Raw genomic sequence first — 25294 nt, forward strand, 5'->3', positions numbered from 1 at the left:
TTTTTTTACGTCTTTACCGAAAGCTTGTCACAAAGAGTCATTGTAAAGGCATGACGATTGTTGTTGCATCTATTTTTGGGGGCTATTTGGCTCACCTTTTGACAGCAACCTAGATTCAAACGTTGTAATGTTGTTCCACTCAAATCACACCAGATAAGACATTTCTGTACTCGAAAAAAACAGTGGTGCTCAAGTTGAATCCTCGTTTTCTCACGTTCCCTTGATTTAGATTTTTCTGTCAGAATCAAGTTGAAATAAGAGAAAGATCTCTTCCATTGCGCCAGATGTCCATCATCTCCCCACAGGAGCTACCGTACACATGAGCCATAACGCTCTTCCTGTCATGCACACATTGAATAGCTCATCCTACCAATAAGACAGCGTTTCAGGCCTGCATCCCATTAAATAAGAACAGATCTGGATGCTCAAAAAACATTGATTATAAGATAAAGCAATAATGTCCCATCAACACCTTCAGCCAAAAGCACAGTTACAAGAATAACAAAGGCTCATAAAACCCAATAAAATGCAAACGCATAGTTTCCCATGATCAAGGACAGGCTACATGCTGCTGCCAAATTCATATTTCAAAAACATGCTGTGTTTACATAAGTTGCTACAACACCAAAAACAATAAATTAACCATACTTGTATTTTCTTTACCTCGAGCAACCTGTCTGGTTAAACACAGCATATAAAAAGTGGCTGTAAATTGACATCTGAACTCTGGGAACATCAAATTCTATCTGTCCCCGAAAACAACCACATGGGACTTTTGTTTCCTCCACAGTTAGTCTTATTCCCAGCTATGTTTCCTCCTCCGTTATTTTTGTTCCCGGCCAATGTCTAAAGACGTCCAAAATTTGTGATAAACAGCAGAGGTCTGGTCTGGCCTGAGTGACTAACTAGGCTCCTACAAATGAGTTTTACAGGAGATCAGTGGGAGGGCTGGGTTTCAAATCCCCAAAGCCCTGTAGTGCCAAAGCAGGAAGAAGCCACTGAAGTAAATCTTCTGGTCATTCAGATTCCCTAAAGACAAGTCTAACTGTGATGTTCATAGATGACAAATTGAGTCTAATCCATTAGGTAGCATGGAGCCGCTCGTACTACCTGAAAAATGATCAGAGAACCTGAGGGCAGCTTTTTAAAACATGGCCATGACCAGTTCAGCGCACTGATCAAAGCCAGACTGTAATCCTTTGTGTAATATGCTAAGCAGATTTTGCTTCCATATGGTCTTATTAGGATCCAGATGTGCGAAGGCTGGTAGTGACCTTAATAGGAACACACTGAAGCCCTTATTTAAAAAAAAGAAAGACACTCGCAACACTTGTTGTGGGCGGTGAGATGAGAGAGAAAGGACACACTGATCCATAGAATCACTCTCACTGCCACATATGTACTTTTTCCACACCTGGATTAGTTTATGCTGTCTCACCTCTAAGATCAAATCTTCTCTTGAAACATTAGCACCATTCACTCACACGTGCTCTCAGCGTTTCATACACCAATTCGCTGTAACTCTACCTGTACAAGAGTTGGTGTCGACAATTACGTCAGTTTAAAAAAGAATTTCACCAATTTAACATCTGGGGGAATACAAACATCTGCAAAAACTCTGAGGAGAAATGAAAATGAAGGAATTCATTCTGTTTTGCATCTTTTTGGAATGATAGAAAAAAAAACACATTGCATTCCAGTATTGGAGTTCACCAGTATTGACTAGAATATCAGCCAAAATTAGTACTTTTATAATGTAAACTCCTTGGAAAGGTTCCAATTTGTGTAATCAATTGCTCAAAGAAGGTGATCTCATAAACATCTGTCTTTGTGAAACATCTGCTGTTGCTTCTGACAAGAAAAAACTGAAGTCAAAACATAAGGACAAAAACATTCTGCTTTTTGGTCATTTTTTTTTAATGTGTTACATAATCACAATATGTCTCTTTTGTTTGATAAAGACCACTTTTGGTTGTGGAACTTCCGGAAATGAAATTTCCAATGCCTTTCAGTTCACTTCATTCATCAAACTGCAAGTGGCAGATACACTGACATGAGTAAGAGTGTGCAGCCATGCTAGTAGCTGTCAGGCTGTACTTAGTGACAGCTGTGCTTTGAGCTAAATGCTAATGTCAGCAGGCTAATATTTGCTAATTAGCGCTAAACACACACAACTGAGGCTGATGGGAATGTCATTAGTTTTACAGGTATTTAGGCATAAAACAAAGTATTGGACACATTTGAATGTTGAGCTAATGATTTAAAAAACAAATGTGAACCTCATGTTACTAAAGAAAACAGAGAATCAACAAAAGTCATTAGGTTTCATCTGCTGGGAACAATAAGTGAAAGACAATGTGCCAATCAATCCTTTGGAGTTAGAGATATTTCATTGGCTAATTGACACCTTCTGGTGGTGCTAGATGAAAAGACAGGGGATCAATAATCATTAGCACTAACACCATCCAATCCATCTAATAGTTGTTGAGATATTCAGTCTGGACCAAAGTGGTGGTCCCGCTGAATGATAGAAATTTCAATCCTTAGAGCCACACTGCTAAAAATAGTGCGAGGAGTCAACAGCAGTGGATTGAGTTCGAGAAAGAAACAAAGAAAAAATAATCTAGTTTAGTTCACAGTAATAAGGAAGAGTGTTCATGTATTCAAATACACTTTATCTATTCTAGTAGACCCACAGTTCCAACTATAACAACAGTAGTAGCATTCATGTCATGGAAGCTTCTGAACATTAACTACCATACTTAAACATATAAATGAGTTATCTGTATGGTAGTTAATTAACTACTACTTAATCATATGAGTTATGAACCCTTGCTGGCGGCTCACAGAGGGGCAGGCACTAGGACCTGCAGCATTCAGCAGGCAGACAGATCCTGCAGCCTCTGGGACGCTTCTCACTTACTTTCAGAACAATTTTCAAACAAGTGCAAGACTCAGATAGGACTGTTTGGGATAATTGACAAAGAGATTGTTCTTCCCCTCCCTGGAATCTTGTGGAATTGGACACAAACTGGAATATATTTCAGTGATCCTCAGGAGCCTTGTGTCCGTGGAGAGAAGCGAGAGCTTTTGCAGAGGTAGAGGACTATTTTACCTTAACCTATACTGCATGAATCTACAGTAACTTACTACTCTAGAAAGTGCAAAGTAGTTTTACATGTTTGCATTACTTTAAACATAATTTGCAACGTTTTTTTTTATATGGAATAGTTTTAGATGTGCAACTTTCAAGTTAGAGTAAAACACATTTTTATACTTTCTGTATCCATATTTCATGATAGTTACCTGCTGAGGATTTTTTATCAAATTGTTTTCGACAGCTAATGGTGGTTTGGGGTTGAACTGATCATCTCTTCCATCCCCTCATAAGCTGCTGAAGCTTAGCCTCGGGGCTCATCAGGTTACAATAGCACCGATCAGACCTGCACTCGTCTCCTTGGGCTAGGTGATATTCTCAAAGCATTCCTGCACCGTTTTTGTGTTTGTATGGTATGTTGGGTTGGATACAAGGAGCTTGCTGCAGGGTAGTTTTACCCAAATTATGTGTGCCACACAGAGTTAAAACAAATTATGGCATTCTTGTCTTAATAGCAGGTGATTATACTCGAGAAGACTTGCAATGCTATTTTGATAGGTACTTTTTCCATACTGTGCATTTGCCATAATGGAATAGGAATTTAAACACACCTTAATATGTATGTTGGGCACATATTTTTATGAACCCATTTGCGCGCTCCTGCATTGAGAGAATTCATACTTCTCCTAGATGTTTGCAGAGTTTTTAATAGTTTCCAAGTGAGTTTACAGACAGAGAGAGGGTCTGCATTTGAGATACATAGTAAATATGGAAACAGAGCAACTCATTTATAATCTAAACCATATGGCTGTTATCAACTGGCAGGAAAAACAATCTGCAGGATCAATAGGGAGGCTTCTCTGCACTCAAACAAAAGAGGTAGTAGTCAGTTTACAATGACAAAGAGAGTGATGAAATCAGAGGGGGGTGAGCTGAAGGGAGGATGGTGGTCTCCGTGCTTAATTAAGGAAAAGAAAATAGCAAAAGCAGATTTTATGTTTCCCCATATACGTCTCTGATGTATCTGTGGTTGGTCTAAAGTGTTTTACGTCACTCACAAGTTCATCTTCATCAATGGCAGCTTCATTTCAAGGCCATCTTTACTCTCTGCGATGAGGGGCGGAGCCTGTCATCCAGTCTTTTGAGGCATCTTTGAACTCACGTTCACTTGTTCTGTGCGGTTGATGCTCAATGCTGCCTTCAAAGGGAGCTTGTGGTTGTGTCTTTTGACATGGGAAGTTGAACATACTGACAGTTGTGGTTAAACTTGCAACTGAAAAAAGAAAAGTGGACGCTACATGACTCCTTGTTGTATTCACTTTTAAATGGTAATGAATGTTTTCTGCTTTCAAAAAAAGGAAAAGGAAAATAAAACAACGCTTACTACCCTTTAAAGACTTATTTGTAAAAACCTAAACCTCTGTTTCCGATCTTGTGAATTGCACAATCGTGGATCATTCATATAGACTCTACTAAGAACAGTAAACACAATCACATTTGATTAAACTAACACAATTTCTTCAGAAGCCAAATTGAATGTAATGCCAGGTGATACATTTGATTTTCACAACACTGTGCCAAGAATGCCAAGTTTTATGAAAGTAAGATGTAAAACATGCTGTAAATTTCACGATATGTTGGATTTATGCACCGTGACTTCATAAAAGCCACATGTGTCTACATGCACACTTCTGTGTCTTGTAAATTGTAATAGTGTGTTGCTGATTAGTTGAACATAGAGTAATGAAATATGTCTGAACGTCCCAAACTAAGGTGCTTATTAAAGGTGGTGGGCCTTTGGAAGGTGTTTTCCCATAGCTTATCCTCAGCTGGCTTGTCTTTCTGAAGCCTCGGTTATACTTTCTGCAAGGATGGTCGCACGGACATGAGCCAACGTGGAATCGTGACAAGGAACTGTTTGGATCTTTTATACTCTGTCTGTTTGCCTTGAGGACAAACCTGCACATTCTCGAAGCTCCTCCACCTATCCGCGTCGTTAGAAAAGTTTGGTTGTGCACGGACCTCCGCGAAAGGCCGCGTCGGATGGCGTGATGACACTTTAGTCGCGCAGACACTCTCGAGCCTCACGGATGTGGGAAGCATAAATCATGCTGTAATCTTTAATTGTGAAAATAGTGAGGCGTAAACTCTGTTTTTCATGGAGTTTGCAAATTATGCTAGCACAATCTTTTTCATTATTGTAGATACTCTCTCTCGATTGTCTCTTCAATTAAATGACTAACTGTTCAGTCTACAAAATGTGTTCAGAATACGTGTTTGTCCAACCAGCAGTACAAAACAAAGATATTTTATTTACAATGATAGAAAACAGAAAAGTAGCATGTTGTCGCATTTAACAAGATGAAACCAGAAAATGTGAGAACTTGAATCTAAAGAAATTCTTCAACTTAAAATCAACTAAATCTTTCAGCACCACTACAAACCTTCCTCTCCTTGATCCAGCAATAACAGATGTGCTGCCCAGCAAATATAATGATTCATATCTATGCTTAACGTGACTATAAACTAATTATTAGCTGGGCCAAATACTGCAGCCTTAAAAACTGTATACATTTACGTATTTCCAAATTCTTATTGTAGTCTGTTCCATGTTGACAAAATGTATAACTTTTAGATCTGAGAGAAATGTTTAAATAGCGACAGTGTCCAGTGGGAATAGTGTATGAAAGCCAGTTGTGGTCCAAACCAAAAACGGACTTTTTAATTTAGCTGCAATCTGATCAAATATACAACATTGTTTGTTTATCAGATCTGTTTAAAATGTCTTTACATTTTCGTGAACAAAATATGAGGATGTTGGACTTGAGCTAAAACGTGTTGTGGTAGAAAATGGGAAAAAGAACTGAACACATTCTTGCCATCTCTTGTGGTATGCGTAGCAACAACGTGCATCAGTGAAGCTTTTCTGCACCCCAGCATTCCTCAATGCTGAACAATGTGTTCCACAGGTGAATGAACAGGGTCAGGCAGACTGGGCTCTCACAGGTTACAGATGCTGTATGGTCCATAGTACCCGGGTGTAAAGGCTTCTGCATACCTATAAAGAAGCATCTGACTGCATAACTTTGGTTCTGTTCTGCTGTGTTATGTAGGAGATGTAATGAGATCCAGTCCTTTCTTGCAAGACTTAAAAGTGAACCATTGACAGTTTTTCTATACTTGTATCATATTTACATATAGTATGTGGTTTGACGGTCATCAACTCCAAACCTCAATAAATGGGTTCTTTACATGTTAATAACAGTGCTATACATTTTTTCTTAGAATGTTTTCTTCATCTACATCTTGCACCTCTTCTCTGTTCTCACATTCGTAACCTGGTGGCCGTGTCAACACTTGGTCAGCGGCACCACAATGAAAGCTTTTGCACCGTAATGCACAAATTTACCTTTCCATCTTCCCGTCAATGCCAGAATGCTAATGGCCAAGTGCACGGCAGCAGGAATTCAAGTCAGGCCAAAGTTGAACTGAGTTCAAAGTTCAAATTCCAATTCAAGGTGAATTTTGCCAGCAAAATCTGGCAGAAAATGCAAGCTAGTGCTGGTCCCTATGGCTCTCTCAATTGGATAGCATGACAAAAGGGAAGATATCAAACAGTAATGGCCAGGCTACATAGAAGACGTAACGGATGCAGACTGCTCGCGGAGCGGATGCATCTTCTTACTGACTACAGCTGCAGCACAAGTACGATGAAGGGTTGTGTGAGTCAAAGGCAAAACAAGACGCTGAGCTTTCATTTTGATGGTGTAGCCCAAGATGTGCGTGTTAACATCTACAGACGACAGTAGGCTGTGTCTGTGTAAAAGGGCCACATGCACCTCGCATGAAAAATAGATTAGCCTATTTTTAAATTTATAGAGCAGATCTCAATGGCGCATATGCACCACTTATGTGCTGCTCTCACGCCTGGTGTCCTGTTTCTCACCATGTTTAGGTGTCTTGATACAAAAGATGAATATTTTGATAATTGCTCTCCTCTCCTGCCCCCTAAAAGAGCAGGACTGTAATTGCCTACAATTACAGAAGCTTGTGTTATTCCTCCCTTCACTGGCATCAAACCCGATTAGCCATCCTTCTTATATAATTGCATCAGTATATATCCCTCCATGCAGACATGTCCCATCATCTCTTGCAGCCTCAGGCAAAGTTGAAGGAACATGGTACCCACTTACAAAACCTGGAAAGAAAAACAAGCTACCGATTAAACTTACCGCTGCATAACAACAGTGTTGTCTCTGTTGATGCGATACCACAGTTGAGACTAATATAGAAAATGTTGGTCCCTGTTCAAAATGTATAACTGAAAAGAGCAGATTAAAATGGCATAAATATCAGTGTAAAAGTGAATATCTCTAGAGTATATACTAATTGAGTAAAGGAATCTTCCTTTTTAAGCCACTAAATCAGGAGAAGGAACAGACAACCACTAAAAGTGACAGGATACAAACAGTCAAACAGAAAACGTCCAAAACAGCACCACATATGCATTTCGACAGAACACACCGCCAATTCTGTGGCTTCGCTTTATTTACCTTCCATAACGGCAGGGGTGAACTTATTTTGGAGATGGTGTAAACCATAATATACTGTAGGGATATGGAAAATTGCAGCGAGGAAAACACAGGCTGCAGAGCCACGAAGGTGTCAGAGGTTTGATTGGTCATAAAGGTGCAGATGTATCGCACGCTCAGTGAACCGAGACTTTAAAACAATCAATTTGGAAAGAGTTTGCCACAAAATGTCAAAGCAAAGATGGAAACAAAAGCCAGCAAAGGAAATGGAGTCCTCATTCATCCACAAGGTGATAGTTTAGACCAGCTGTCTCGCACTTGAAGCTGCTGCACAAATAATTATTCAATATTTCATCTAAGGAGGGTGAGCATCTGACAAAGTCCAAAGCCAATATGTGGTGCTTTTGCTCTGTACTTTCTTTGATACAGACAAGAGCCTCTTTGGTTAAAATGAAAACAGTATTTATGAACTTTCTGTGACACAAAAAGTCACCACAAACACAACAGACCACAACTCAATATCTGACAAAACAACACAGGGACTGCTGAATTGTTAAATACCAAGAACTTCTTGTGGATGATGTTTTCAAACCATCATATCTGAAGTTTTAAGTGGTGTTCCTCAGTAATTCTGCAAAAAGACACAAACTAGGGGATTTATTTTCATGTCCGATACCGCAAGCATGAGTATCTGCCAATACCAATACCATCCTATTCCCTCTCTCAAACATCTACGCTGTCGATAATACTTGTTTGGATGCACTTTAGTTAACCTAGTCATCTAAGTTTAGCCAAACTATGAAGCAAATATTCTGCTCCCATAAAAGGAAGAAAAACATAACAATGCAGTTTCTTTTTAACAGAGATGTTTTTGCAGCCTTTTTCTACTGGTCTCCCCATTCAAACATCATCAAAATGAAATTTAAAGTACTTGGAGCAACAAAATAATTATAATTCCAGTGTAAAATACTGGATATGACCCAACATTCAATGTAGCCTATATCTCAATGACACACTTTTTAAAAATGACAATCCATCGTTACCCAAAAGGCCTATAAATGATGTGATGATTTAAAAAAATGAACCATTTTTGACCATTTTTACTGCCATTTCTGCATCACCTTATATTATCTTTAGGTACACCAGTCTTTTCAAACAGATATAAGTTTGATAAATCACAACTTTGTTTTATGTATGCGTTATTGAAAACACATACAGGTGTTGAATACTTTATAAATGAGACCAAATCAATGTTTGTAGGTGGAGGTAAACAGGCTCTCTCATTCTTTCAATTTCCCTCATCAGTAAAACAGCTTCATGTTGCTCAAAAGGTGTACTTCAGATATAAATGTTAAATAAAAGACGATGGAAGAAATTCTGCAAAAATCTCCTGCAGCCCAGTCTTTGGGAGTGACTGGTTTAGGCCAATGTGTGATGTCAGATTATACTTTCTGAGTACAGACCGGTACCGATACCATTACTGATTTTATTATCATTATTATTCTACTATATCCACTGCTGCTGTTATTATTAGCAGTCCATCATTATTCTGCTTACTATTCTCATTATATGAATCATTTATATCATATGCATTGAATGTGTTGTAACTCTGTTATGTTGTTCATTCTAAACACATGACATCTATTGCACTTTTGTCGATCCTGATAGAGGGATCCCTCCTCTGTTGCTCTCCATAAGGTTTCTTCCCTTTTTTTTCTCCCTGTTAAAATGTTTTTTTGGGGGAGTTTTTTCCTGTACCGATGTGAGGGTCCCAGGACAGAGGATGTTGTATGTGTACAGATTGTAAAGCCCTCCGAGGCAAATTTGTCATTTTGGGCTATACAAAATAAATTGAATTGAATTGATAGGCTACTGGGATCAACGCGTCCCTAGTGTAAACTGATGAGTCCTCTTCACTGTTTTTAGAGAAAAATAGTTGGACTCCGAGTAAAAATGTCTTGAATGTTTTTCAGCAGAATCCCTGAAAATATAAAACGTGTCTGGCACTTAATTTTGAAATGATCTGCATGATTTTTATTAATAGGCTCCACATCAGCCAAGTGAGAACACTGGAGGATGTAAAAGTCTGGCCAAATAATGTTCCTTAATTGATGGGCGGAATATCAAAGCAGCTGTTCTGTCCCAGCATTGAAAGCCATATCTGATCTGGCGTCTGCTGTTGTAATGACCTCCAATAATGCGATTGGCCGTAATCCGTAAAAAACAATAATCAGTGGGGTTGCACTTATTATGAGCAGGAGAACTTGAGACGGCACCAGGTCACCGAGACTGTTCAACTCTTAACTAGGCCAAAGTTAGATCAGAGCAGCTGATGTTATGAAGTTCATCTCAGGAGTCTGAAGTCTGCCAAGGCTTGATCCCAAACTGCACAAACTAAACTTCCGCCGCATTGTTGAACAACAACACACGCCGACCCCCTTTAGTTCGTGTTGCAGGAGTGTATTTAACCAATTTGGAGTACTTGAGTAGAGCCCGTTTCTCCTCCGAGCCTGTTGTGTTTACTTACATTGTGTATAGAGACCGAGTCAGCTGTGTTTCCTCAGCACAGCGAGACCAAACAGCCATCAGTGAGTAATGAAACCGTCCTTGTTAAATCTTCCATTTACCGTTCTCATGTGGTTGTTTCCGTCATAGTCAGTGGTTGTATTTCACGTCCTTGGGTTTGGGCGATATAAAGAAAGACGTTGTGCACTTTATGACACATTCTTTCTCGGCTGTTTTCACTTATCTTTGACGTAGTGAAGTTCAACAGATTTTGTTGCGTTTGATCTGCTGTATAATCCGAGTGGTCAACAGGAAGTAAAGTCCTCTTGTGGGAACTGATTAGCTTATAAATACTAAATCACAAAGCTACATTATATATTTCTGCAGAATGTGCATCCTCTCTCAGGAACCAAACAGAATTGGCTGCTATTGCCATCCATATGTTGCAGTCAAAGTGTTAGTGATAAGTCTGAACTTTCTATCTGTTGCATCATTAAAAGCTTTGGGCTCCAGTCTTTGCCGACTGATTGGCCCTCCCTGATCCGACTCTTTGGCTTCATTTAGTTCGGTCTCAGTTTGGACCCGATGTGGTCTTCAGGTCTCCGCGCCAGGCAGACTTTCACACATCTGCCTTAAATCACTACCGACTGCCAGCAGAGGCCCCATTTCTCAACCAAAGGTCGTATTTTGTTGGAAACATTTTCCCACATAGTTGTCTGATAACAGTAAAACAGAACATTGCCTCAACTAGATGCTACAGGACAGCAGTCGGGGGAAAAAAAGGGAAATTCTGTGCTTCAATTGCATGCTATTATCCCTCTTAACATGTTTCCTTTGACTAGTTGCCACAAGACAAAATAAGATTTCACTTCCCTACAACTGGAGGACAAGCTGAGGCAGGTATGCCTCAAAACCATAATGTAACCTTAAACGTGTTGCAATGTTCACATTGGTGTTGAAGCACACCATCCAATACCCCGTGTGAGCATGTCTGCTAGCATGTGAAAATGATGATGCAGCACAATAAACATGTAGGAATATGTTATGCAGTTTTCGGTTGTATCCGTAGGAAAAAGCTGGGCATTAAATATGTTCCCATTTCGACTAAAGAAAATAAACACTGAGCAAAATCTGAAATCACGTGATGTCAAGTTAGTCTGAAGCTCTGGTGTGATGAATTGTTCAAAAACTCAAATTAATCTCAATGTTAAGGAACATTATGTTCGCTAGAGATTTCAAAAATGGATCTTAAAACGTGCACGGTCCGAGATTGGGAGCATTTGGATTGCGTCTAAGCGGCTTTCAACATGTCGACGGTGATTCAGCGGCTCAAAGCTAACGGTGCTAACAGCGCTAACCGTGTAAGATATTGGTGAAAGTCCTGACAGAGCCAATAATGTTTACCTGAGGGGGAACCGGAGGGTGGGTGATACGCTTCGGACGCGACGACGTTTTCAGCTGTAGCCGCTGTATGAGAACAGTGCAGAGCGGAGGCCGTGAGCTAGGGCACGCTCACATGCACCAACATGCACCAACATGCACTAAAAGCATGCACAGCCAACCTGGCTATGTAAACAAAGCGCCAAGAAGCTCGGATAACAACACACAGAGCGGGAGTGAGTTCATTTTCTGCTCAGGTAGACATTACTCCATTACATCTTTACATTGCAAATAGCAATTTGCTGCTACATTAATGTTCAAAATGTTAAATACAGCTCCTTTAAATTAGATTTATTTACCAGTATTTGCTGAATAAAATGACACTTTTTACAATTTAATCAAACACAAACACCCGCGTTTTAGTGACAGACGGACGTCTCTGCAGTTTATCTTCCACACAAATTCGTCTTACCGTCTTTAGCCCAGTGCCAGCTTTCATCTGCTGATGCTGTGCTGTATGTTGGTGTGTGGGTGTGCTTGGGTTTTTGTTAAACTGATTCCAATTTTAATACACCAAGGGCTGCCTGATGCAAGACAGCACCATTTCTCCACAGGGCCGAGGGGACTATCAATGAGAGGATAAGAACTGAACCATCATTCACCCTTTTGTGCTGGATTGGAGACAAGAAGTATTTTAGTCACTATGTGATTAAACCCTTTTATTTAAAGGAGAATATAGCACAGAAGCTGTGTGCAACTTTCTATTGCCACTGCTTGCACTGTATTTTTTTTAGTTTTTTTACCATGTAGGCCTACCTACTTCTGTGACTCACAAAAAAATACCCTCGGGAAGGAATATACTGTACAATTGCCATAGCAACAAAATTATGCCATATTTACCTTTGGCTGAAAACACTCTTCAAGTTAAGAGATGTTTATCATTCCTGCGTTTTCCTGCCTGTCCTTGTGTATCTATGAAATCACCACAGCAGAGCTGCGTGCACGGTTAATTGATGGATTCCTATCCGTCAATTAAAATGTGAGTGACTCAAGAAACAGGAGACGACAGCAACTTAAGTCTAATTATAGTGGCAAGCAGCAATACGGTGACCATCTAGCAATGTAGTCACGAAGGAGGGGAAATGATTTGAAAGTTTGAGCTTTTATTTTTAGAAATGAGGAGAGCAATTAAACAATTCTTTAAAAGGTTTTTCAAAACTTTTTTGTTAAATTCAGATGACTGAGGTCTGCATTGCTTTAAGTAACAAAAGGACCATTCTGCAATGTGAATTTTTAGGATATATATATAGAGAAAACAAATATTAAAAACTAACCTATGTTGTGTAAAAACATACATGTTTTCTAAACTATATTTTATGAAATTGGTACAAAATTGAACATTTGAGGATTAATGGATGAAAGTTTCCACAAGCCAACTACTCATGCACACATGTCCTGGTTCTGATGTATTGGGTGAGAGGCACTTTCTGGTCTATTTTCTTCGGCGATTGCCATCGAAGTGTATGTAAGTAATATTCATTTATACATATCAAAGAAAATGACAGCGAAAAGACCAGAAAGTTCCTTTCACCCGATACATCTGAACCAGGACAATAGCGGCTCGCGCAGTCCGGACCAGGACACAGTTCCGTTACATGTCATCCACGGACAATTTCCACTCGAATAGAGAAATATTTTAGTTTGAACCTACATTTGGGTAAAACCCTCAAAGCTAAAGCACATATGACTAACTGTTATAAAGTTTGGATATTTGCTACAACACCAACAACAGGAGAACTGTCCAATTATCTGAGCATATAAGGTTGAAGAGCAGACAGGTTGTGGAAGAAAGGAACCAGGGGAGAGGAAATAAAAGAAAGACAGAAAGCTTTTTAAGAAAATACTAGTTTCTATCATCATCAGTGCAAAGACAATAGTATTCATGCATTTCATAAATATCCCCACATTTTACTGCGGCTGTCGTTCCAGAGTAACCTCAGAGTTCGAGGGCTTGAATCCAGCACAAAGCTTTGCAGTTTTGCATGAATGACCACAGGAACGTAATGAGCAGCATGTCATTCAAAGCCCAGTGGTGGCTTTCAGATAAAGTCACCTGCACCTCCCTTCCTCTTTGAATGAGAGCCCTGGTGGATCGGGTTACGAGAAGGGCTGTGTGACTTTTACCATATGAATGAAGCCGCCGCCATATTTGTTTCAGAGGGAGGTAGATTGTTCTTGGTCTTGCAGGCTGGATTGTGTGCCACCAGGCTGTTTGTCAAGTCATCCCAGACGGGGCTCATTAAACTGACTCCATTAGCGCTAATGAGCTGTAGGTCAGTGGCTGTGGGAGGCCTCTTCATTCATGGCTAACAGACCAAATAACTGATTCGGTTAATTCACACCGACAAGGGGGAGACTGTTTTGGCTGCCTTTGCTGCCTACCTGCATCTACGGGAGCCTCAAACTGTCCTGCAACAAGACATGTCCGCATAATGCCTCACTCTCCACAAGCACAACACCAAAAAACACCAAGACACCAAGCTGAGAACAACAGAGACTGGGACGTGATAATAAGTAGAACTTTGACTCTACAGGTGGATGCTGAGGTGATGCTGAAATGCTTTATTTTTTTTGTTTGCACATGAGCAGCAGCACTCAGTTGCAGAGTAAAAGAGCAGGCAGAATAACAACAGCTTAAATAGACCACAATATTGCAAAAACAATGCCCATTACAATTCCCCAGTGAACGAGAAAAAGTATTCATATTCATTGTTTTTCCAAACCAACAGTCCAAAACACAAAGATATTCAGTTTACAATGATAGAAAAACAAACAAAAGTAGCAATCATCTTCATATTGGAGATGCTGGAACCTTTGGCATGTTAGCTTGCATGATGAATCGTTTGTGGGGAAAAAATGATTGCCGATTAATCTTCTGTCAACCAACAACCAACGAAATATCCCAGCTCCTCTGCAAACTGTGCATATGACTGATATGCAGCGTGTTGCAGTGAGTACACTCTCATGTATGAGTGTAGCAGTGCAACTTTAAACTGTCTGCCTGAACTAGCACACAGGTTTGCCCCATTACCGTCGGCTATACCTCACACAAACGGGATGTATTATGTGAAGACGGAAAGTAGATATTTAGCTGCTACGCTCGGATGTCATCACCTCCTACGAGCATGTGCCAAGTTCGGTACGGCAAAAGACTGAGCAGAACTAATTCTAAACTTCATCCCCCAAGTTGTGTTGGACACAGATGCCGACAGCGGCTATTATGTGGAGGCTACAGGAGAACTCAGGATACTATGAGAGTATTGAAAATTTTGGTGAGCACCTTCAAGGCATCAGCTATTTTATAGGCTACCAATTAAAACACCTTTAACTATTCCAGAATTATACTATCTACTTCATCAAGATGGAGCTAAACCCATTAACGGACCATTTTCAAGGCAGACAGTTCAAAGAAAACAGGTGTAACTAACAACAAGGCTGTAGGTGGTATAGCTTACTTGGGCACATAATTGCAGCACAGCATCATTAATGTAATCATTTTCACCTGTGTTTTTCCCGTTAATGGTTAAATGATCTGCTGTAAAAAAAAACGGTATATTCACCTGATACACAGCAGCAGAGCTAAGACTCATAAGTTATGCAGCAAGCAATACAAATGCTATGAGGCACATTCAAAGACATACGACAACCAAAAAGGAAATCCAGCCCAGAAAACAGCACTTAAACACAAATAGTATAATCTTTCAGCAGCATTAAAATACTTTCGGACCAGAAACAACCAACAAACAACAAGTAATGAACTCACAATCAACAAACATAACATAGCAGAAATTAGCAGTCAGCAAACCAAACAAAGCAGCCAGCATCCTGGCAAGCCTCGTCGCTTGATGATTTGCAAGCATACAAACACAACTGAACAAAGCCAAAACATCAATAAGTATGCTAGCATCAAAGGTAGCATAAGCAGCAATAAGTTACTTAGCTTGATGAAGCGAAGCGGTGATCTTCAGCATCTCAGAGTCCAATTAACCTTTTGGGGAGTTAGCTCGCCAGGTGGTCCAGAATGTTTGTTTCCCCGGCCTGAAGTGACGTTGAAGGACGACAGGTGATGAGAATGGAGTACCTGAATGCAGCACAAGCACCATTATAACTTAAATTAACAGCAGCAAAAGTAAGTATGAGAAAGAAGGACTAGATTATATACATTATGTGCATATTATGAATCTTGAAAGTATTAAATCAATTATAATTCCATTATACACCATACATAAATATGTTCTACAAAGCGTATTGAGACACAATCACAATTAAAGTGAAGACATAGGCGAAAGAGGCTGCTAATAAAATGCACTTTTAAGAATGGACCTAGTGGGTATAAAGTGTCTTGAAGCAGTTTTAGCAGCATGAAATAGAAAACAACTCTTTTTGCTGTTTCTCAACTTTTGACTCAAAGAGAAAGGAGAAAGCCCGATCCCAGCACAGCCAGCAGGGTTTTAACAAGGTCTTGGGAATGCTCGTTGTGAATCAAGAGCATGTTCTGCCGTGTTATCATTGGCACATTGTGCTGCAAACATCCTGTTCAACATCATCCCGATGGTGTTTTATCGTGTTAAGTCTAGGAGGCTGCAGGCGTTTTCAGGAAGCTAAAGTCAAACCAGAACCTCTAGAACTATACACAGAGGGGCCTAACACATGCCACCACCTCCTTCCCTGTTGCAGCATCACCGTTATCGGAAACAAGCAGCATTCTTCCACCCTCCAGTCATCAGGTGGCCGTGTGCTGCTGCTGCAGCCCATCTGCGTTCAGGGCTCAACGAGTAGTGCGATGTGAGATGCCCCAGTGCACACTAATGTTGTACAGCGGCACTATGTGCATATTTGTAGCCCACCTAGTAGCTTGAATGAATGTTGCCATTCTCCTCTAGCCGCAGGACGCTGACTGCATATTACTTAGCCACTCAAAATAACGGAGACATTTGTTTTCCGTTAAACGCAATTGCTGTTTTGCTATATGTAAAACAATAATGTTGCAGATTGGAAATAATAGCATGAAGCACAAATATTCACATCTTGTCATTTTCACAAAACTCCCCTCTTTACACAGATATTAGCTTTGGTGAATCTCATAGTGTTCGCTGCTGGTATTAACTGGCAGGTCAAGTAGCCTAACGTTGCTGACCTATGATCAAGTAGAGTCACCGTTAAGATCAAATAAATATAGACATTATTTAAGTCCATCCATCCATCATCCGTAATCGCCCCATCATGTGGGCACTGCAGACATTCACTGCATCGTTCTTGGCTGAAATATACACAACATCTCAGGTACTTTCTGCATTAATATCACATTTACCTTCATGCTTCTTCTCCATTCCTGTCCTCTAATTAGTAAGACTGTATTTAAACGTCTGAACTTGTTTTTTTGCTTTTGTACCACGATGTGAAAAAGATTAGGTGACTTTAACAACGTGTTTTCCTCTCTTGTAAACTACTAGACCTAAAATAATTCTATAGTGGTTTGACTGCTTCAATTAATTCACACATATAGGGTCAGCAGTCCCAAATGTTCTTCCTGCAGTTTTTCTAATTGTTCCATTCATAGCAACACAGACGTTTTAGAGGCTGACACGTGTGTGGTGAGGAAGGCAATTCCCAAAACGCCCATGAATAATTTGATTAAAAATTAAGGAAAGAATGTGAAAGAGAACTCTGTGAGATCTTTGCCTTCATGTAAATGTTGTGGATTTTTCCTCCTGGCTTGTGTTTTATTATAAAAGCCGATGAGTAGAGCCAATCCTGTTGGCATGCAAGCACCGTAGCTGTTATGATTTCATCTATTGCACTTTTAAATGACCTAGAAGAGCTACTAGGTCATATTAATCTCCAGTGACAGTGAAAAAGCCATCAAGTCAACCTTAAGTCAGTATCGTGTGGTCAAACTATTTCCAAGGTCACGAATGAACTTCAATGCATGTAAAAATAAAAAGGGTATATTGTTCGTATCAGCTGCCGACACTAAAAATACAGTTTTTCAGTTCAGTTATGTTCCTTAAACATACTTCAGAAAAGTACAGTGGTGAAAATGAAACCTGGAATACACAGCTGGAGGTGGCGTCTTGTCCGGATCAGGTTTTACACCAGCAGCAGTTTGCTAAGTCTTCAGTCTTTGTGGCCGCCCAGCAGTTAAACGCTTTGGTTTCTGCACAAAAGATGGAAACGGGTAACAGAGTCACAAAAGCAGGGTGGCTCATTTGTTAAACAGCCCGACCTGCGATTGAAAGGTCACAGGTTTAAAATCCCATAACAGCCAGAGAGACCACCGTTGTCGAGGTGCCGTAAAGCGAGGAACACTTCCTGTGCAGGCGTAGATTCTTTACAGCAGTGTGCTGGTGTCATTTAGATTTACAGCCCATTTACTTCTGTTTATGTACGGCTTACATTCCTGTCATTGTGCAAGCGAACCATAACGCTGGCTACTCACTGTTTCTAACTTCCTCAGCCATGCTTGAAAGTAACTACTGCCAGAGATATTGTGAATTAAAAAAAAATATACACACGAGCAGGATCGAGTTTTGTGAGAAGTTTTCGGGGATTATTTCTTAGCTTTCAATTCTGTGTGTGTGTGTGTGTGGAACGGTGGCTGTGTTTCATCACTGCACAGAAATGTATTGAGGCACTCTGGAAGCAAGAAATCAAGCATGATCAAAGAATTTAACAGAGAGAGATAAAACGGATAACGAACAGTAATACATATGTTTAAAAGATTTGATGTCGTGTTGAACAACTCCTCTGGTGTGTGTCTGTGGCTTCATATACAAGATTCCTGAATGATCTGGTTTCTTCCTGATCCTAAATAATCTTTGAACGTCAAATGTCTTCCTATGTATCTTGTCACGATTAGGCGTTGCCTCTGTGCTCTGTGTGTCTTTGTGTTACTCCACTCTACCTGTCAGTCACTCCCTCAGCCTAATTCCCTTCACCTGCCTCTGATCATTAATCAAGCACTTCCCCCTCATCAGCACAACTCTTCTCACCTGTTCTTCCCTCTACTTAAACTCCTGCCCATCAGTCACTCCTTGCCAGATCCTTGTAATGTCTACCCGCCCGTTCGGCTTGTCCTGTTCCCGGTTTTCCAGTCTGCCTTCCCTGTCTCACCCCCCCCCCCCCCTCGTTTCTTGTCTGTTCTGTGGATCCCCTGCCGAGTCCTGTAAGGTCTGCTGTTGGATTATTGTTCATTAAATTACCTTCTTCACGCTACTCTGCCTGGTCTGCGTTTGAGTCCTCCATCGTGCCCCCCGTGACAGAATCTGTCTTTTAAGTCCCAGCAAACCTGTCAACGCTCATATTGAGGAATGCTGACCGAATTTACAGCGTTAATATTGATAGCTACCCGACATGTTTCCACTCTAGATAATCTACATTATGCAGGTCGTCTTCTTTATTTCGGTATGTTCAGTATGTGAGGATCTGGTGAGCGGGAATAACATATGAACTTTATCTTCCCAGTATTGGTCTCACAGAGAATGTGTTTACAGAGGGTTTACGAGCCGGGGAAAACACTTTCTGTGCTTGTCTCTCGACAGGGATACAGAGCGGAGGCAGAGGAGGGCAGAGGTGCGCTGGATGGGGGCCACAGCCGGGCCTGATGGCAGGAGCCCAGGACAGAGTGAGCTCTGATCACGTCCTCTAGAAGCCGCTACAGGTGCTACAGTTCACGTGGAGACACTGAAAAGGTCTCCGAAAAGAGGAAGTGCACTAAATGACATATTCATAGTCTATGGCTGACCAGATAGACCAAACTGTCGGGTCACAAACGCAACATCAAACAAGTCGTGAATATTCCTCATCTGATCTATTTCTGCCACGTTTAAAACACGATTACACTTTTTGTTTAGTGGAGACTCGTCTTGGTCGATATGTCATCTCAGGAACAGTTTTTAAAATAAGGCCTAAAATAAGGAAATGAATGCTGTGGAAATTCAAGATTTGTGTGAAATCCTCAATATCTCCAGGGTAGCTATTAAAAGCATTTAATCCCGACTTGAAAACTGGAGCAGGAAGGAAATAATTATAGGACTGGATGACGTGCAAATCATATCATAAGGTCAATTTAATACCACATTGACAATGAAGATGCATGCAAGCTTTATTCTTAATTGCTCCTCTGATAAATGCACTATTAAAAATGCACACTGTCTCACAAGGTGTTCACCTTACAAAAAGCATTTTCAAGTTGTTTGAAATCATAGTTTTGTGTTTTTTTACTTTACGCAGTTTGATGAATACGGGCCTCGTGCCTTTCTATTCGTTTTTGTCACTGCGGATATTTTTATATCACAGGAAACACACAGGGGTAACTAATAACATGAATTAAGGCTGTGCTCCACATAGTCGTCCCAGTAAACCATGCCAGCAAACCAGCAAAATAATACCAGAGTTGTAATTTTTGCACTCTCAAATCCCCAGTGGGCCTCTGAGATAATAGCTGACATATTTGATGTTCATATGAATATAATGCATGTCCTGTAGGCACACTGATTCAGGTTGCCATTCAAGCATTCATTTATTAATCATTTTCAAATTAATTGTGGTAACTTAGTATAATTCTATATAAAGAAAAGAGACAGGGCAAGATCATTTTCATCCTCATCAGTGATTTTGTTGCACTGTACTTCCTTTTTCAAAATAGATCTTGCCATCAGGGGGTCGCTGTGCTCATTTAAAAGAAACGTTTTCCCCTTTTCATCAGCCTTTTGCTTGTCTCCCAAAAAAAAAAGATCTATTTTTTCCACTGGATAAATGTTTCCTGCTTCCTACTCTAAAGCAACCTTCCTGTTGTGTCCTAAAGCGATCCAAACACAGACAGAGACCAACCTCCCCTGCAGTGATCTCATCTGGTTTATATGAATATTACGAACTGGCTTCCTAAAAATGTTTTGCTGTAATGATTTCTTTCATGTCCAAATGTCGCCCTGCGCACAGGAAGAGAGGCGAGATGTGAGGGAGAGACACTAACCTGAAATGAACAGACCTCACATCAGTATAATCATAGCTCACAACGTGTACTTATGAACAGGCCATGATCTTTCTTTTGATATGTTGTGCCAACAATTTTAATCCACCAGCACTCAACCCTGACCCCCCGAGGGGAACCTAGCATATAATGTGCCTGCCTGACGGAGCCTGCTAGCAGAGCCATCGCAGGTGTTAACACGCCTGTCCATGTATGCAGGACCGATGTTGTGGTGTGTGGAGTCACAGTGTGACGCAAAGGCAAACTGATGGGATGTCACTACCGCGTCCCTGAGATTGACTGTGTGTAGCGTGATACCTATTTCCTTCCTATCTTTCAAACTTAAATATATACAAGATCTATTTGTTTATAAAATATCCTTCACTGCTCCACAAATGGGAATTCAGTTCCGTTTCTGGAGGCGTACACTATATGTTTCCTGCTTAACCCTCCTGTTATGTTGCGGGTCAAATTGATCCGTTTCAAAGTTTGAAAATCTAGAAAAAATATTTTAAAGTACTTTTTCTGTATGAAACTTCTTCTGCTTGCCTTAATTAGGGTAATCAACGTGAAAAAAATTAAATAAAAAATATCATGTATGTGCAACCCCCCCCCTGCAGGTTTATATAACAGAGATGATGTTCGGGTCAATTTGACCCGGCAGTGAAAGTGGAGGCTATAAGGGGTCAGAAGGGTCAAGTTTAGACCATTTCTTTCTTTGAAAATGTGAGACAAAGTATCTCTTACTCCTCCCAACATGTTTCACCCCATTTCACACACACACATACACACACACACACACACACACGTGCGGTCTCACTACCGCACCTGTGCGAGAAAGATACTATTTTGGCGAGAACCTTTTTTTTTCTCGCGGGAAAACTCCGCCCACACTTAGCAGGAGAGGGGAGAAACATACGAAAGGGTTGCTTGGGAGTCCTACCAACATTACACTCTGCAGATACATGCAACACAGTAGCTTACTGGAGGACAACATGAGCAACAGAAACAAAAGGATGACAGGCCTTGAGGCTCTGGAGCACATCCTTGATCACAACAGTGAAATAGAGGAGGATGTGTCCGAACATGAAGACCATCTTGAGGTCAATTCAGATTACAATGTTACTGATTATGAACCATCAGATGAGGAAACTGATATATCTGTTCCTCCAAGCGAGACATTTGTGTCAAAAAATTGTGAAATACAGTGTTCATCCTCACCCAACACACGTATACCGAAAATATTATAAAGACAGTGGCAACATGTATCAGCACAAAGCACACCGTGACACTCGTGTGCTGTGTAGACACACACACACACACACACACACACACACACACACACACACACACACACACACACACAGACACACACATACACCTCGTTCACTGTGTTCATATCTTGTTAATTTTTGTATATGTCTGTTCCTTAACACTATAAGTAAACATAAGTAAAGTTTACTTTCAATACAAATCCTCATGACTCATTTAGCTTGATTTTGAGTGAGCGGGTCAATATGACCCTGAACAGCAGAGGTGTCTCATCTCCATTTATCTACATCACCCCATGAAAAAAATAATGTTTCAAAATGTAAAAATAATTTAGAGAAAAATACATGTTATGGTAGACTAATGCAATTTACATCTAGGCTTTTCCAATGTACCTAAAAAATTGTTTTAACATGTATTTCTCATTAAAACGAGTGAGTTACCCTCATTGAACTATGATCTATGGAGGGGGGAATAACTCCATTCCACTAAAAACTGATTGAATTGTTAGTAAGGGTGTTGGTGATGAGGTACAAACTATATTTATTAGGATTTTTTGGTTTCTGACAACTTTTGGATGATTAAACATTCACCGGGTCATATTGACCCGCGAACATCATGGCTGTACCTAAGAAACGAACATAACAGAAGGGTTAAAGAGACGCATCATTTGATTCCTTTTTCGTGTCTGCGAAGATGATATTAGGCTGTGAGCTTAGCTGAGCTCAGATCAGATCGTGGATATCGTTGGAATCAGGAAGCAAACTTCTCCAAAACAGCTTCAATTTATTCATCCATAAGATTGTGGAAAAGATGCTGAATACAGAAAATAGGAGATATTCATCCACAGAACTAGAATGAAAAACATGAAACTAATTTATTTTGTTCACACTACCTGTGAAATAAAAAAAAAATGTAATTTATTGTGTGTGACACGAGGTCTTAGCCTGCCACTGTGTTCAATAAGACAATACTGTCCAAACATAAAATATGATGTACTTTATAATCCCCAAGGGGAAATTCTGCCTGGGCAATAGTGCTGCATACAGCTGCAATTAGCTTAAAAAATACATAGTCAACAATATTTATAAATATATATATATATATATATATATATATATATATATACTGTATATATCTGTCTGTCTGGGAAGTGGAAGCGGACCAAGAAATCCCTGTAAATCTCCTGTAAAATTACATCAGACACAGAAATCGGTATGTACTGTTTGTAAAGACAGTTACTGTAAAGCCAATGAGCATTAAGTATCAAAGCCTCGGTATTAGGCAAGGTGTGCTTTCCACTTTAAAGAAGAAGCCGCTCCTGTTAGGTCAATCTCACCGTCCAACATGTTGCGCCTTGAAAACTGTGAAGGAAGAATGGGGAGCAGCCACACTTTGGATTAAAGACATTTCACAAGTATTTAGAGCTTAATTCCGGTGTTTAACTAACTCTCCATTGAAAAGTGTTCCTCTGCACCTGGTTTAAATACAGGACGAGATGTGCTTTCGTCTGCACCAGAAACACGCACAAAAAAGGCCCCAGAGAGTATTTCTTTAAAGCACTGTGTGATGAACACACCGTACTGTGTATGATGGAGTGCTTTCTGTGCCTGTTGATGCCCTCAGGTTGTGCGCCCATGAGGTCGTCCATGCTGGTCCTGTTCCTCCTCTTCAGTGCCCAGGCTGTGGCCGCCATCGGAGGAGCAGCGCAGCAGCGGGGTCCAGGCCACAACCCCAACTCCATCCCCACGGTGGACCCCAAACTCTTCACCAGGCGCCGCTACCTCTCACCCCGGGTGCTCTTCAGCGCTCAGCCGCCCGATGCAGAGCCAGCTGAGTCGCAGGGCGCCGGCAGCAGGACCCGCAGGCGAGCCGGGCAGCCTCAGCACCGCGGCGTTTACTCGGTGTGTGAGAGCATCAGCGTCTGGGTGGGCAACAAGACCAAAGCCACGGACATCTCGGGCAACGAGGTGACGGTGCTGCCGGACGTGAACATCAACAATGTCAACAAGAAGCAGTACTTCTTCGAGACGACGTGTCACAGCGCCCGCACGGGCAGCTCTGGCTGTTTGGGAATCGATGCCCGACACTGGAACTCCTACTGCACCAACTCGCACACGTTCGTGCGAGCGCTGACTTCGTTCAAGAAGCTGGTGGCGTGGAGGCTCATACGCATCAACGTGGCCTGTGTGTGCGTGCTGAGCCGCAAGTCGTGGCGGCAGTGAAGACTTTCCACGCGCATCACAGTCCAATACAGTAGAACCACAGATATACTCATCCCCAAAGACTTCCCACCCTCTGCACAAAGTAAATTATTGGTTTATGTCAAAGTATCAGGATTGCATGTATATACACCAGCCCTGGGTCAAATAGTATCTGTTTTGAGCTGTTTGGGATGTACCAAACATTCAGCGGTTGTTGCTGTTTCACTTAGTATCGGACTGATCTGAGCTGTGGTTTATAACAGATTCATGTTGCAGAGGTTTAAAATGCGCAGGGCCCATATTTATCAAGTGCCTAAGAATTACTCTTGAAGGGGAACTCCACCGATTTCACTCATCAAAGTCTGCTTTCAGCACTTCTGCATGATGTGGAATGAGTTGCACAAAGCCCACCGTGGCTCCAGATGAAGCTGATAAAGTGCGTGATGTCACTTGAGGCATTGCCAGTCGAAAAACATCAACTTTGAAAACAGAGAAAAAAGAAGAAAAAAAAAAATAAGAGTGTGGAGTTACAAAGCGACCTTACCAAACCTCTGCAGTCCGCTCCTCATCGCTGCTTGAGGCTAGTGGCTGGAAGCTACATTAGTGTTGCATTGTGGGTAGTGCCACGTGGGTAATGTAGTAATGCAGGATTTGATTACAAAGAAGAATGCATGGAATAAAAAGACAATGTTATTAGTTCTGCTGCATCAATTTTGAATCTTTTTTCCCCTTTTTTTTTTCAAAACTGTCCATTGTAAATCTGGACTGCATCTTTAAATCAGTGGAGTAGGCGGATTTAAAGAATGCTCTAAAAGCTCATTTAGGGGAATTATGGTTCTTCGATGACTGTGAAGAATACGACACATTTATCAAGCGACTTACTCCGGTTTATAGAGAAGTGTAAACTTTAAGAGCAGCGCTTTAGTGATTTTGTGAAATCCTTCATATCTCCGGTAGCAATTACCATGTGAATTAACAACAATGTAATATATTCCAAAGAGATAAATAGGGAGCGATACATGGATACGTGGATTGAATAATAGAAAAACATCAAATAACCTCTAACTCAAGCAGTAAGGAAAATCTGATGCTTGTATAAAAGGTAAATCAGAAAATAATTTATCATCACGTTGAAGATGCATGAAAAGTGATTCCAACTAAATTCAAGCCAGCTTTATACTTCTGGTTTGCACCTCTAAAAAAAAAGGCAACAAATATCCTCTCAGATGTTCAAATAGAGTGTAAATAAGACGACCCTTTTCTGAATTACAGCTAT

General features: G+C 40.7%; 1 protein-coding gene across 1 annotated transcript; it reads left to right on the plus strand.

The window, feature by feature from the left end:
* Positions 1-3059: 3059 nt before the first annotated feature.
* ngfb (nerve growth factor b (beta polypeptide)) lies at positions 3060-24039 on the plus strand (the record flags this gene model as incomplete). The annotated part of the gene is made up of 3 exons (XM_079185947.1): positions 3060-3098; positions 19116-19198; positions 23441-24039. The coding sequence occupies exons 2-3, from the start codon at positions 19156-19158 to the stop codon at positions 24037-24039; spliced, it is 642 nt and encodes a 213-aa protein (XP_079042073.1). The 5' UTR covers positions 3060-3098; positions 19116-19155.
* Positions 24040-25294: the final 1255 nt, after the last annotated feature.

The sequence above is a fragment of the Pholis gunnellus genome (genome assembly GCF_910591455.1).
Source record: "Pholis gunnellus genome assembly, chromosome: 3".
Taxonomy (NCBI): Eukaryota; Metazoa; Chordata; class Actinopteri; order Perciformes; family Pholidae; genus Pholis; species Pholis gunnellus.